This window comes from Passer domesticus, chromosome 4 (genome assembly GCF_036417665.1).
Source record: "Passer domesticus isolate bPasDom1 chromosome 4, bPasDom1.hap1, whole genome shotgun sequence".
Taxonomy (NCBI): domain Eukaryota; kingdom Metazoa; phylum Chordata; class Aves; order Passeriformes; family Passeridae; genus Passer; species Passer domesticus.
Window position 1 is genome coordinate 27,408,276 of NC_087477.1, and position 12,775 is coordinate 27,421,050.

Consider the following 12,775-nt stretch of genomic DNA (forward strand, 5'->3'; position numbering starts at 1 on the left):
GGCAGGTCAGCCCAGCCCTCTGAAGCTGTAATAGCCTTTGGCTTCTCAGAGTTTGCAATCTTTAGGTGGTAGTGGTCACTTTCAATTGAAGAAACAAAGCAGAAGTGTTGTCAGCCCCTGATTAACGTCATGAATATTTGAGTCATGTTAAAAGGTGCATAACTAAAGATTTATAGGCTACTCTACCAGTGGAAGAGATGTAAGAGGAAATGAAGACATAGTGGCAGAGCAGGAACTCACTTTGCCACAGTATTTTAAGGAAGAATACAGCAATCTTATCAAGCATTCTGAAAGGTGAAGCTTTTAAGTTGTTACAAGTCAACAATCTTTTACTCAAACTACAAGAACTTCTAACTATTCCCCACTTCGAGCACAGTTACAAACAAACCCACCTAGTGCCAAAGGACAAACATCACTTGGTCCCATGCACACACAAATCCAAAAGATAGGGACAGGAGTTGAATTTATAATTTGTGTAAGCCTCACACAGCAAACGCTGTCAGTCACATCAGTTTCTGTGGCTTCACAGTGAATTATCCAAGATAATTCTTATGCTCCCATGGGAGGAAATGTAGAGAAAAATATGCATTCCTCTTGCTGCTCCATAATGTACCTTCTCATACACTGTCATGAATGCCAGCCCCTCTTTTCCTTCCTCGTTCAGCAGCTGAACCATACCTTAGTATGACAGGAGGGAACAGAGCATATCTGTCATCCTTCCATTCTAAGTATGGACTCTAATTGCTTCTGAGTTTTTAATTTTGAAATTTTTACTATCAATTTAGAAATGCTGGTAACGTTCCATTATGAGGGGTGTGGGTTACTTTTAAATAAACTGCAAGGAATATGACCATGGAGTAGCTGAACTGGTTTTTGGAAGAGGAATCCTGTTGCTAGTCAGTCTGTGCACTGATGACTGTCCAGCTCTTCAGGGGAACACATTAATGTTTCCTTAAATACATTCTTTACCAACTTTTGTTCAATATTTCATCAAATTATAAATGTTTTAGAACAGTCCAGCAGGAATAGTTACAGAAGCACTAAACTCTGCAAAAACAGAGAATGTTGTTCTCATTTTAACTCATAGAGCATGTTACTTATTGACTGTGCATCCAAGGGGGAGCAACAGAGTACTCTGAAAAAGGAAAATAAAGGGGGAAAAAGGATGTTTGTACCAGTACAGAGCAAGTCAGTAATTGAATCTTGCCACAATACAAAAGAAAACTGTAGAAAGTGAACTGTGTACAGTTTAAAAAAAAGTTCCTTTGCATTCTTTAGCTTTACTCAACTCCCATGCCCCAAAATCTCAAACAGCCAACACACTGCAGATTTCACAAATAAGCAATATATGTGAGGAGAACATAAAGGCTGAAGCAGCATGCACAACAGGAAGTAATGCATTCACAGAAGGTGAGGGCAGATTAGATATCAAAGTTTTTTATTACTTAAAGCAGGACATTACAACAGAACAGTAGTCAGGAAGGGGTCACTGGGTCCTGTCACTGAAAACAGAGAGATTAGATATGAAAGGAATAAGTCACACTAAGAGCATGAACTTGCTAAGAGCATTTTTTCAACCTTAAGTAACGTGGCTGTAAATATATGTGGGGCTCAGAGTAAAGACTATTGAACTGTAACCCTTACACTCTCTGACCTGTTCCAGAGTCCTGGGTAAATCACTTGATCTCACCACACTTGTTTCTGCCAGCTGTGAAACACCAGCAACATCTATTACACAGGGACCTGGGGAAAAGTTTCACACTTACAGACAACTGCAAGACTTCGTAGAAAATTACTTTGTGTATCCTAAACAGTTTATTCCTGACCTCCCTTACTCATTTGTCTAACAGTTTGTCATACCTCCAGCTACAAACCTCCTCTTGCTATTGACTTCTCATGAAGTTGTATTATTTTCCCATACTATTCTGCAGTAGCTGTGGGTTTAAGTGTTAACATGAGAGCAGCCTGACAACTCCAGAAACTAAGAATATGTCAACATCCTACTCAACAGATTTGTTTACTATCTTTTTTTCAGAAGCCTGTTTACTTGAATAACAATATTTTAATGCATTTTAGCCAAGTTAATCCCACAAAGCTAAAAATTATGAGCTGGGAACATTCTTCCCTATCTTGGGACACAGTGGATTGTTTATGGAGTTGTAGCTGACCAGCTGAAGCTCTGCAGACCTTCTGAAGACAATGCATCTGCCCAGCCCACGAGAACATGAACAAAACTGCACAATTAACTGAGCAGCAGCTGACTCCAAAACACATCACAGCAAAATCTGACAGGCTGTAAACCAAACTATTTCATTACTACATGAAAGGCTCAGTTCATAGTTTGCACAGGACAGCTTTTCAGTTTGGCAGGGGAATCACTGAAAAACAAAACAGGGACCCTCATTTACTGCTTCATTTCCAAAGACTCCTTTCAATACAAGGATATTTCTCCATCTACTGAAGCATGAGGCATAACTGAACACATAAAGAAGGCAAATCAGATTTTAAATAATATTTTCATTTAATGCTCTACTTTAAAAGGAAAATGCAGTTTGAAGAACCTGCTTAAGCCATTGTACTTCTGCTAAGAGTTCATTTATAAATTAACAATATTATAAAAGAAGCAACAAAATGAGAAAATAATGATAGCCCACGGCTTGAGTGGATCAGTAGATCTGCATCCAGAAAACAAATACTGAAGAAGCTGTAAAACATACTCTGCCTGAGCTGGTGTCATTTAAACAAAGCTACAGGTTCTGTTTTACTTGCTTGGCAGCTCATGTATAACAGACAAGGAAAACAGCAGTCCTGACAGAAGCAGCAATGGCCATAATAAGGGTCTGATCTAGCAGATAAACACAAATGAGGTGACCTCAAAAACTGCCACCTTAAACAAAGGGACTATCAAAAAATTGAGAACTCACCGGTTAAAATGCTGCTGCTCTCATTAATTTGTTCCCCACCTGACTGCCATTTCTTCTACAAGGTACCACGAAATACAGTCAGTACTTAAAGCTGAAAGGACTCAAAGGACACAAGACATTGCTCTTGGTTTGGGGCACTCTGTCATATTCAATAGAGGTGTTTAAATAAAAAAGAAACTGTAAGCACTGCATTTCTCTCACAATTCAGCATGGTCATGACAAAGTCACTGTGCTTCTGCCACTCCACACATTCCTTCAGCTGCCTCTTTGGAACTGACTGCAGCAACCCCACAGCAGAGATTAGGAAACAGGAGTGAGTAAGTGGTCAGAGCTCAGAAATTCTGACTATTTAGGTGGTGGAAACCACTAACACCAGCTACCCCTGTGCAAACTTTCTTACCAAGGAAATGCCTCAGCTGTATGGCCCCCAAAACACCCCAATGCCCTGCCTTAGTGTTTCACTGCAAACTGTGCCCAGCAGGCAAAAGTTGGGATCACGATATAACAACTGGGAAAAGGGGAATGAAGAGGAAAAAGTATTTTGAGAGGAAAAAACCCTGAACAAACACCATGAAGGTAAAAAGAGGATTTAAGTAACCCAATTCACTGCTATACTGGAATTGGGTTGCCAGAATCCAAACAGGTGAAATTGAGCTAAAGTCACCATACCTTTTACATACATGTCCAGAAAATCAAAACTGAAAATTATCACTTCCAATATATTCCTTAAAAATTAATCTATCTAAGTACCAACAGGCTCACAAATTCTCCTGTTTTACGGTCAGGTCTCCAAAAATCAGTGGTTTTCCACTTTATCCTTCACATTTAGTGGGTACCAGATGAGCTCTGCTTTCTAGATCATAGATCAGGAAAATGTTTCCTCCAGATTCTTCTCAAGGGAAAATCAAAAATAAAAGTGCTTTTGGTTGGAAGCAGTCCTGTCTTCTGCAAGAGATAAAGAAAAAATACCAAACACGACTGACCATTTTGTTTGAATCCAAAAAACGTAAGTCAGCTCAGAAAACCACAAAACACTATTTTTAGAGACAAATTATTCTAGTATAAAGACATTTGCTATTAAAATATCATGGGTAACATTTGTCCAATCTGATGTCTTCATGAAAAGAAAGTCTAACTACATTTTGCTTTTTAATAAAACATCTATTTTGAAACCAGATGGTTAAAATTCCCTTCTCCTACTGTACAGTGCGTAATAACTAACTACAGCTTCCAAAGAGGGACCAAACACCACTATGTCCTATTTATATGCATACAATTTATTTAAAACTAAGGCTGTGGTCTGGTGCTGTCAGGCAGTGCAATGTTCTTGCTGTCACTCACGGTGAGGAAAGAAAATGCAATCCATTCTGGCAACAGCTGCTGCTATATTAGAATGGAAAGCTGCAGTGTCAACTGCTCTGAGATGACCCCACAACCAGAATCAAACCCTGCACCACCACAAACCTCACTCTCCTGCCCTCCCCAGACCAAATCATTTTACATGGGCATCCAGGTTTTATCAACAGATCTAAGGCATGCAGAAATAGAAGATTCGGAAATTTATTTTATTCCAGTAGTGTGTAGTAACCTCTTAGTAAGTGTTTAGATCTGTCATGATCACTGCATATACAGAATCCAACAGAATTCTTTTGCTGAGTACTGGATACGTTTTCCATTCATTTCTGCTGCAGCAAAACATCTGAATCCACACATAGAAAAAGTGTATTTAATGTTCACGTTTACATAAAGCACCCATCAAGAACAGAGTAGAAAACAATGCTTAGAGACCATCCTTGAATGCCTTCAGCAGCAGGTCTGCTGCCAGCCCGGGAGACAAGACCCCTTGAAGAACTTTTTCCTCCAGAAGTGGGATCTTATCCTTGACTGCCAGGTGACTGCGGAAATGCTGCAGCATGTTTTCCTGGATGAGGTTCCACATCCACACCTTCTGCTGTTTCCGCCGCTTGGCAAGCAGCTCGCCGCTGGTGAGCGCGAGGTCGCGGAACTCGGTCATTTTGTCCCACATATCCGAGACGCCCTCCCCGGTTTTGGCGGAGATGCGCATGACCTGGTGGAGTCAGAGGAATTGCCAAAGCCAAGTTAGCTGCTGGCCTGGAGGCTTCCACTACTGAATCAGAGAGATTGCATGGAAATTAAGAAATGTGTGAGCGAAGCTTCCTTCCGTACTCATTTCATGAGGCTCCAAACATTTCTGTGCCTTCTGCCGCAGCCTCCCCAAAACTCTGGGATTCAGCTAACTAGAAGTGGACTCTGAGATCCATACTATTTGGGATATTTGTCCAGCTCCTTGTTATGAGGATCATTTTTAGTAAGTCCTTCAGCTAAGAGGCACATTATTGCTCTTTCACTTAAATGTAGAGTTAAGTGCATATTCTGGTTGCTCCTCTTCTGCACTTAAAATATGCCAGGGTTTTTGGTTTTTGGTGGTTTTTTTTCCCTTTGCTTTCCAGACCAGGAATTAATTTTGCCAATAATATTTCAGAAATCTAGCACAGTCTTTCAAATTGAACAGCCTGGGTAGTTTTTTTAAAAAAGCTTCTCCCCTTTTCCACACTTGGAAAAGAAAGGCTAATCCTCAGGTAGCCCAGCTGATTTAAACTCAGCTTAATGGGTCAATTTCAACACCAGGGCAGAACAAACCTCCTTTACAAATGGTTTACTTATAAAGGAAGTGAGAGTGTGTGTGTGCTTATTCTATATACACATATTAAAAACTAGTACTGAATCTTCTCCTTAAAAATCCACAAAAAAACTTTTAGTAGATAAAACACAGCATTAAAACTGAAGACTCACAGGATGACAATTCCAATTATCTAGCTATTTTTATTATGTGAGAAACTAAAAAAAAATAAAGCAATAAAGGAAACACGTGAACTAGTGAAAGAACAAAGATAATCACAGGCTTCAGAGTTATAACAGAGGGAGAAGTAGATTAAGGGAAATTTTTAGATATGCAGAGTTTGCAAAAAGCAAGTAAAGGCTGCACCACTCCTGATGTCAGTAATGCCTCTGCTAGTGCAGAGATTGCAGCTCCAGGCAGAAATCCTGGGGAGAAGGACTGGCTTTGCAGCGTTTCATGTGGCACACCTTGAGATCAGAGGTGAGGCACAGAGAGCAGCAATCACCTCACCAGCACACTGACACTAAACAACCAACTGCAATTTTTAAAAAGAGCCCAGGGAGACTAGAACAGCTAGATGAGAATATACCAACCTTCACTCATTCAGCACGTTTTCTGGGAGGGAAAAATACAAAAATACCCCTAAACACATCACCAAAACCCAAACAAAACCAAACCAGACCCAAAGAGCCCCAGAAAACACAGGGAAGCCCACAAACCTTTGGCCTCCAAACCTTTGACCGCCTGCGAAGCAGCTTCATGGCACTGATGTACTCAGCCTGGATCCTCCGGGCGGGCACAACTAAGTCACCATCAGCCTTATTGATAGCAACCAGGTCTGCCATCTCAATGATGCCCCGCTTGATGCCCTAAACCAACAGGGACAGCAATCAGGAGTACCCAGAGGGGCTGTGACACGCTGATTCATCACAAAAAGCAGGTCAAAATGCTTTGGTAGTTTCTAGTTTTCTTTCCCCCAAAATATATGTAACGAGTAAACATGTCAAAGTTAAACCACAGAGTATCAAAAGCTTACATCCTAATACTTTTAAAATCAGAAAGGGAGCTTAACTGGGCAGTAAGTGAATGACACTGAAAATACTTAACAGTATAATGGACAAAACACTATTGATATGGACTTTCTGCACAGATACTACATGCTGAATTTAAGTTTCTCTTTCTAGTCCCAATAAGAGAAACTGAAAAATACCTGTAATTCATCCCCACCCGCAGGTGGTAGCAGTAATATAAACATATCAACCATATCAGCCACAGCAAATTCTGACTGGCCCACACCTAAAAAATTAAATTCAGAATTTACCATTTACTACAAACTTTCAGTCTCATTAATGACAGTAATTGTGACAGATCCCAGCACTGCCCCATGAACAAATCCCACCAACAAAACAAAGACAACAGAAAAAAGAAGAGTTTAGTAAAAGATACAGGACTAGAAAACAAGACAGAATGAGCATTTGTGTTCAAGCAGTGACCATGTATGCAAACATGGGCAAAGTCAAGGCAGAGGTATGCAATTATTAGCACAGCTTATTTTCATATCACAACAGGACAATCAAAGCAAACGCAAAGCACATACCTACTGTTTCCACAAGAACAACATCGTAGCCTCCTCCTTCACAGAGCAGAATGGCCTCATTTGTGGTCCTTGTGACACCTCCCAGTGTCCCACTGGTTGGAGATGGTCTGATGTATGCATTCATGTCTCTCGACAACTCAGTCATCCGTGTTTTATCACCCAGCAGGGAACCTTAATGTTAAATTATTTCAGAAGTGCAACACAGCCAAACTCCCCCTGCTCCCCACTCCCCACCAATAAATGAGAGAGGAAAGACAGGTCTCTTGTACAAAGTCAGTCAGATAAGAATATCTTAGTCACTGCTGCTCAAGACTTCCTGAGGACTAGGAAGCTACTCTCTGGTTCTTCTACTTCTCAGAAGCTGGAAAGGCCTGTCAGGCAGACCTTACTGCTACCAAATATGAAGAATCTGTGCTAGGTAACAAGGAATTCTACAATTCCTGAATGGCTTTTTGAAGCCTACACACATCAGGCCATGCAGCTGATTCTTGTCTGCTCCTGTCCAAAGGGACAAATCTCTGCATTATGATTCTGGCATGCCTTGATGCAGGATGTTTTGTTTGAAAGGAGCTGACATGTGTCCCTGCCTTCCTTCTACTCAAACAAACTGCAAATCAGATTCAGTGAGATCTACACACACTCCAAAAGATGGGAGATGCTCAATTCATCCAACTGTTGCAGTCTTGCTGTCACATTTTGCTCCTCCACTGATGCATCCTGAAGGCATGCATCAAAGAACACAGTCCATCTTAGCTCTATGTCAATGCAATGCTCTTGTTATTTCTTTATAAACAGTTACACATCTCTAACAGCACAGAAGCTGGAAAAATTAATGAGCTGCCCCTTATGGAAAGATCAAAATCAAGACTGTATTATTTGTATCAGAGATACCAAGAATCAGGCACGCTCAGCTTGTAATTTCCCTACAATTTTTTACTGGAGAGTTACAGATCACAGCCTGTCATCAGTAATCCTGCACAACTTCAAAAAAAATTCAAATTTAGAAAAATAAATTGTAAGGCAACATTTGAACACTGAAAAAGAGGAAATCTGAAAGAATTACAACACTGATACATATTTTCCAATTTTGTATCGCATAGGAAAAAATATGAAAACTTGATTTGTTTTATATTTTACTGTTATGGGCACCAAATTTTCTTCCACTTGGCCCAAAGAGATACCTCAGTAGTTGACAAGGTATTAGAAACTTGACTCAAACTTTAATTCACACTCACCACCACTTGTACTAGAGGAAGGGTCTACAGCCAGCACAGACACTTTGTGGTTTCTTTCCGTAAGCATCTTCCCAAAGCATTCTATGAAGGTCGACTTTCCAGCACCAGGAGGACCAGACAACCCTAAATAATCACATTAGGAAGAAAAAATCATTTTGTTAATCAGATAAATAATACATCTCATGAATATCATCAACATCTAGTTGTTAACAACTCATACTTGAACACAGTATCACAACACAGGCAAATAAAAGCTATGCCAAAACAAAATAGGAGCTTGGCAACACAGCAGCACTTCACCACCCCTCATTCTATTGACACCAACAAAACACTGAGTTTATTCACGTCTGTTTCTTCCCCCCCAAATAAAATTACTTAAACTGTATGACTTATCCTTCAGAACTTTCAAAATGCTATACATTAGAACTGCATTTTTCAGATTTACTACGAAAGAAACACTCCAAAAGAAAAAGCAAGCCTGTACCTTAAAGAGCTGCTCTTTCCAAAAAATGAGGCCATTTATTTGCATGTCAAAGCTCACAAACTAAGATTAGCACCAAACTTTTCTCACTCCCATGCCCCAGTTCTTGTTCTTACTACCTTTGAACAGACAGGAGAGATGACAGCTGGGCATGACACATGTTAGCAGTCCTTCTCTTTGTAAGGGAAAAAATATTTTACAGGTTCCAGGAGAAGCAGGTTCAAGTCTCCTTCAGCTGAAAATCAGGCTGCTTAACAGAGGGCCATAAAACAGTAAGGTGCATGTTCTTCCTTATGAAGACTAAAAAAAGGGATTCAGGAAGTGTTCCAGAAAACACCTTTGGGAAAAGACCAGGTGTGCTTCACAACATCTTTCCCCCAAGTGTAGGTAACATCTGCATCAATCTGCAAACTAACTAATGTTTCACCTTATAATGGTTACACAGCTGACCCTGAATAACACACTCCCAAGAAGCAATGATCATTTCTAAAGCATTTTCAAAAGCATTTTTCATCTCAAGCCATAATTCCACCGGACAACAGAAGTAATCGAGATTGGTTATAAACTACAAAAAAAATAACAATCCAAGACTACAGACCAAAAACAACAGTGATAACAAAAGGTGAGGAGAGTAATTACATGTAAGCAACTACTAGACAAGACATAAAAGGACTAACCCACTCTAAAGGCAAGTGGCTTTCCTTGATTTAACTTTTCTTGTTCCCTGTGGTAGGATAATACCTTCTGAAGGAGCACCTGGGCTACTTTCTTCTTCCTACTCTGAGTTGATTCTATGAGTGTAATGGCTTCGGCTAAGCAGGCTCTGTGGCCCTGGATTAGCCCCTGGTAAAGTCTGTCTACAAGTCTCTGCTCCCGGTCAGAAAGTCCCTCTGCTTGCTGCTCAGGGGCTGCTTGCTGGCACAGCTCCCTCCTCCAAGCATTTGATGAACAAATCCATTTTGTATGGCAGCCGTGCGCTGGCCCAAGAGACTCGACGCCCAGGAAACCTGCTCGGGAAGCAAAGCGAAAGTTCATGAAGTAAGTTCTTCTGGAGAAATAACAACGAGGGAATCTCAGCAGCAAAGAGGGGATCTTCATCTTGTTTGGAGCTAAAAATACCAGAGCTGCCAGATCACTTCTGTTTGCAGACGCCCTAAAGAGAAGGAAAAACATTTTTACTTTCCTCAAAGCACTTGTGAGGACTCAAATTAAATTTATGCACACCTGTGATCATCAGCTTTGATTTTATCTGTACCCACTGCCTTCAATAAAAAAATGACCATCCTCTTTTCCCGTTAAACAATACACAAAACATGCTACAGAATGAAAAGCACAGCATCTCTTTATTATCATACTTTATAAATAAAAATATCAAAAAAGCACTTTTAAATAAGCCTCTGAGAGCACACTACAGATCCAGGAGCAATCAATTCTTATGCTTATGGAAACGGCGGTATTTTCTAGTTTGACGGGCTATTTTTAGGGCTGTTTTTAAGTTATTCGGGATGAGGGCATTTTGGCACTTATATCCATCAGAAAGAGGAAAAAAAGGTGGGGTGGAGGAGAGCTCGGACACAAGAACATTCAGCAATAAACAGGAGGAGCCGAAGCCTCCCCGAGGCGCCCGGGCGCTCCCAGCCCCGCTCCCGCTGCCCGGGGCGGCCGCTGAGGGGGCGAGGGCCCGGGAAAAGCCGCCACTCCCGGCCGCTGCCCGCCATTCCCAGCCATTCCCGGCACCTACCGGAGCCGCCCCGCTCCGCCCCGGGAAGTGACGCCCTCAGGCTGAGCCGGAACCCGCTGCCCCGCCAGGGAAGGGCCGGGAAAGGCGTGAACGCGGCCGGGAAAGGAGGGTGGCGAAGGGCAGGGAGCGCTCCCGCCATTGCCCGGCCTCCCAGAGCGAGGGGTCAGGGCCTCAGGGCTCGGGTCTGGCCATTCCCTGAGTACACAAACTTCCATGGCCGTGGAGTCACAGTCTGCCTGCCCTGGCCTTACAGTGATCGATGTTTTAAATAATCTTTTCCCTCCCGATTTAGAGGTATCCACTCTGAATCCGTGCATGGCCATTTACTAGTCCTCCTCCTTCGTTTCATACACCAGGAAGGGAGAAAAAAAGCTTAAATCCCCACATGTGCTTATTAAATCACGTTTATTTTCAGCCTTATTAAACCTCCCCTTTAAATTTAGTTTCCTGTCGTGGAACGTTGGTTTATCGTGAGGCAGGGTTTGTTTTCCTTCCTTTTGTTTTTTTTTTTTTTAACTATTATTTTTTCTCCAGTCATCTCACATCCTTTTTTCTGCCCGTCTTCTAGTTGAAGTACACAGATCTGTTTCTAATGAATGCAAGCACACAGAATGCACTAGCTGAGCTGTTCTTGCACTGTCCTGCAATGACTTTTTCACAGTGTCATCACAGGGGCAGTGAAAGTGACAGACTATTATATAGCAAAAGTTTTATTCTGAACTGCTGAATGCACAATTTAATCTCACTGCTGTTATTCCGGTCCAGAAGACGATGATACACAGATAACTGAACACTTCAGGGCTAAGAAAATATGCAATTTTGTGTGTTTATCAGCATGGGATGAAACAATGGCAAAAAGAGAAGTTCCATTTCAAAATAGCCTTGTGAGGTCTTCCTGTTTAACCAGGTCTTCATTCACCAGAGTTAGCCTGGATCACTATAATCTCTTCATTAATGAGCTTTCTAAGGCTCTCTGTTTCAAGTGCTGTACTTATACCTGGGTAGCACATCCCCACTACTATTTTAATAACAGCAGAAACAACAAAAAACCCATTCTACTTAATTGATCCTTCAGTTTATGCTCCTTTGTGTTCTCCCAAATTGAATGCTTTTGTCAGTGACCTTGATGAACAGGCATGAAAAACTGCACATTTCATCAATGCTGAAGAGGAGAGGGGAGTGTTCAGTTCTCTATGATAACTTTGTGGACTGGAATAATAGGAGTGAGATTAAAGTGTGCACTCAGCAGTTCAGAACAAAACTGCTGCTCTTTTATACAGCCCCTCAGCTGTACTGCCAATCTGATATGGCCACAAACAGGCATGAATGTGCTGTAGAGTCATCTTCCTGCAAGAACTGTTTTCAAGACTTTGCACACTGGTGAGGTCTGGAACTCCAAATTACTGAAGTCATCCTCTTTTTTGTTCCCTCTTCCCCCCAACTCTGTTATTCAATAAGTTTGCTTTTACCAGTCAGGGGCTACAGTCTCCAAATGCCAGATATGAGAGGAAGACTTCCTACTCCCTTGTCAATTATATAAACCCTTTTCAATAGTCTTTCATATATCAGACATTATATATGTCTGCTAGAACTATGTGCACTTCTACCACCTCTGATTTTCTTTTACTGTAACCTCATCCAAAATAGGCAAAATACTCACTTAGAGGTTGGATCATATCTAGAGTCTTCTTAATCTACATTCTGCCATACTATACAGTGTTCTTGCATTTCTCCTATGGCTTTTCAATGTATGCAACCAAAGAGGGGGCTTTTTGGTTGTTATTCCACAAAACCAAATAAATTTTGGTCAGACTCACTGCATTTGTGCTTTCTAATCTCCAACATACAGATTTCTCTTGCCTTCAGTATTCTTTATCCATTCATCATTAATTTACTTAACATTGTTGCTGAGCTATTCAGGAGGGTAATTCAGTAGCTTTCTGCATCAGGCTCTGTTTCTCCTTTTTCTTAAAAATTATCTTTCAGATTTGGGGTGGGGGAGTATGTTAGTGGCCTTGAGGATTTTTAATTTCGAAATTAACTCATACTCCGTGTTCTCTTTGCTTCTTTTACCCAAGGGTGGCAGAAGAATAAAAATACACACCCCATAGTTATTCCATCACAGTCTGCAAATTTATCCAAGATTTAAGAAAATT

General features: G+C 41.1%; 1 protein-coding gene across 11 annotated transcripts in view; it reads right to left on the reverse strand.

Moving 5' to 3' along the window:
* MMAA (metabolism of cobalamin associated A) overlaps positions 1-12,775 on the reverse strand; it is a 43,701-nt gene that overhangs the window by 17,819 nt on the left and 13,107 nt on the right. For 6 of the 11 annotated variants that reach the window (XR_010360816.1, XR_010360817.1, XR_010360819.1 and 3 more), the window contains exons 1-6: positions 10,103-10,608; positions 9,556-10,031; positions 8,398-8,520; positions 7,163-7,333; positions 6,776-6,861; positions 6,285-6,434 (exon numbers count right to left, since the gene is read on the reverse strand). Coding sequence is in view for 5 of the 11 variants with exons in the window: in XM_064416731.1 (XP_064272801.1) it covers positions 4,705-4,992; positions 6,285-6,434; positions 6,776-6,861; positions 7,163-7,333; positions 8,398-8,520; positions 9,556-10,031; positions 10,103-10,161 (1,353 nt within the window). In the remaining 6 variants the exon portion in view is untranslated. The other 5 variants (XM_064416732.1, XM_064416733.1, XM_064416734.1 and 2 more) reach the window with 3 other exon arrangements.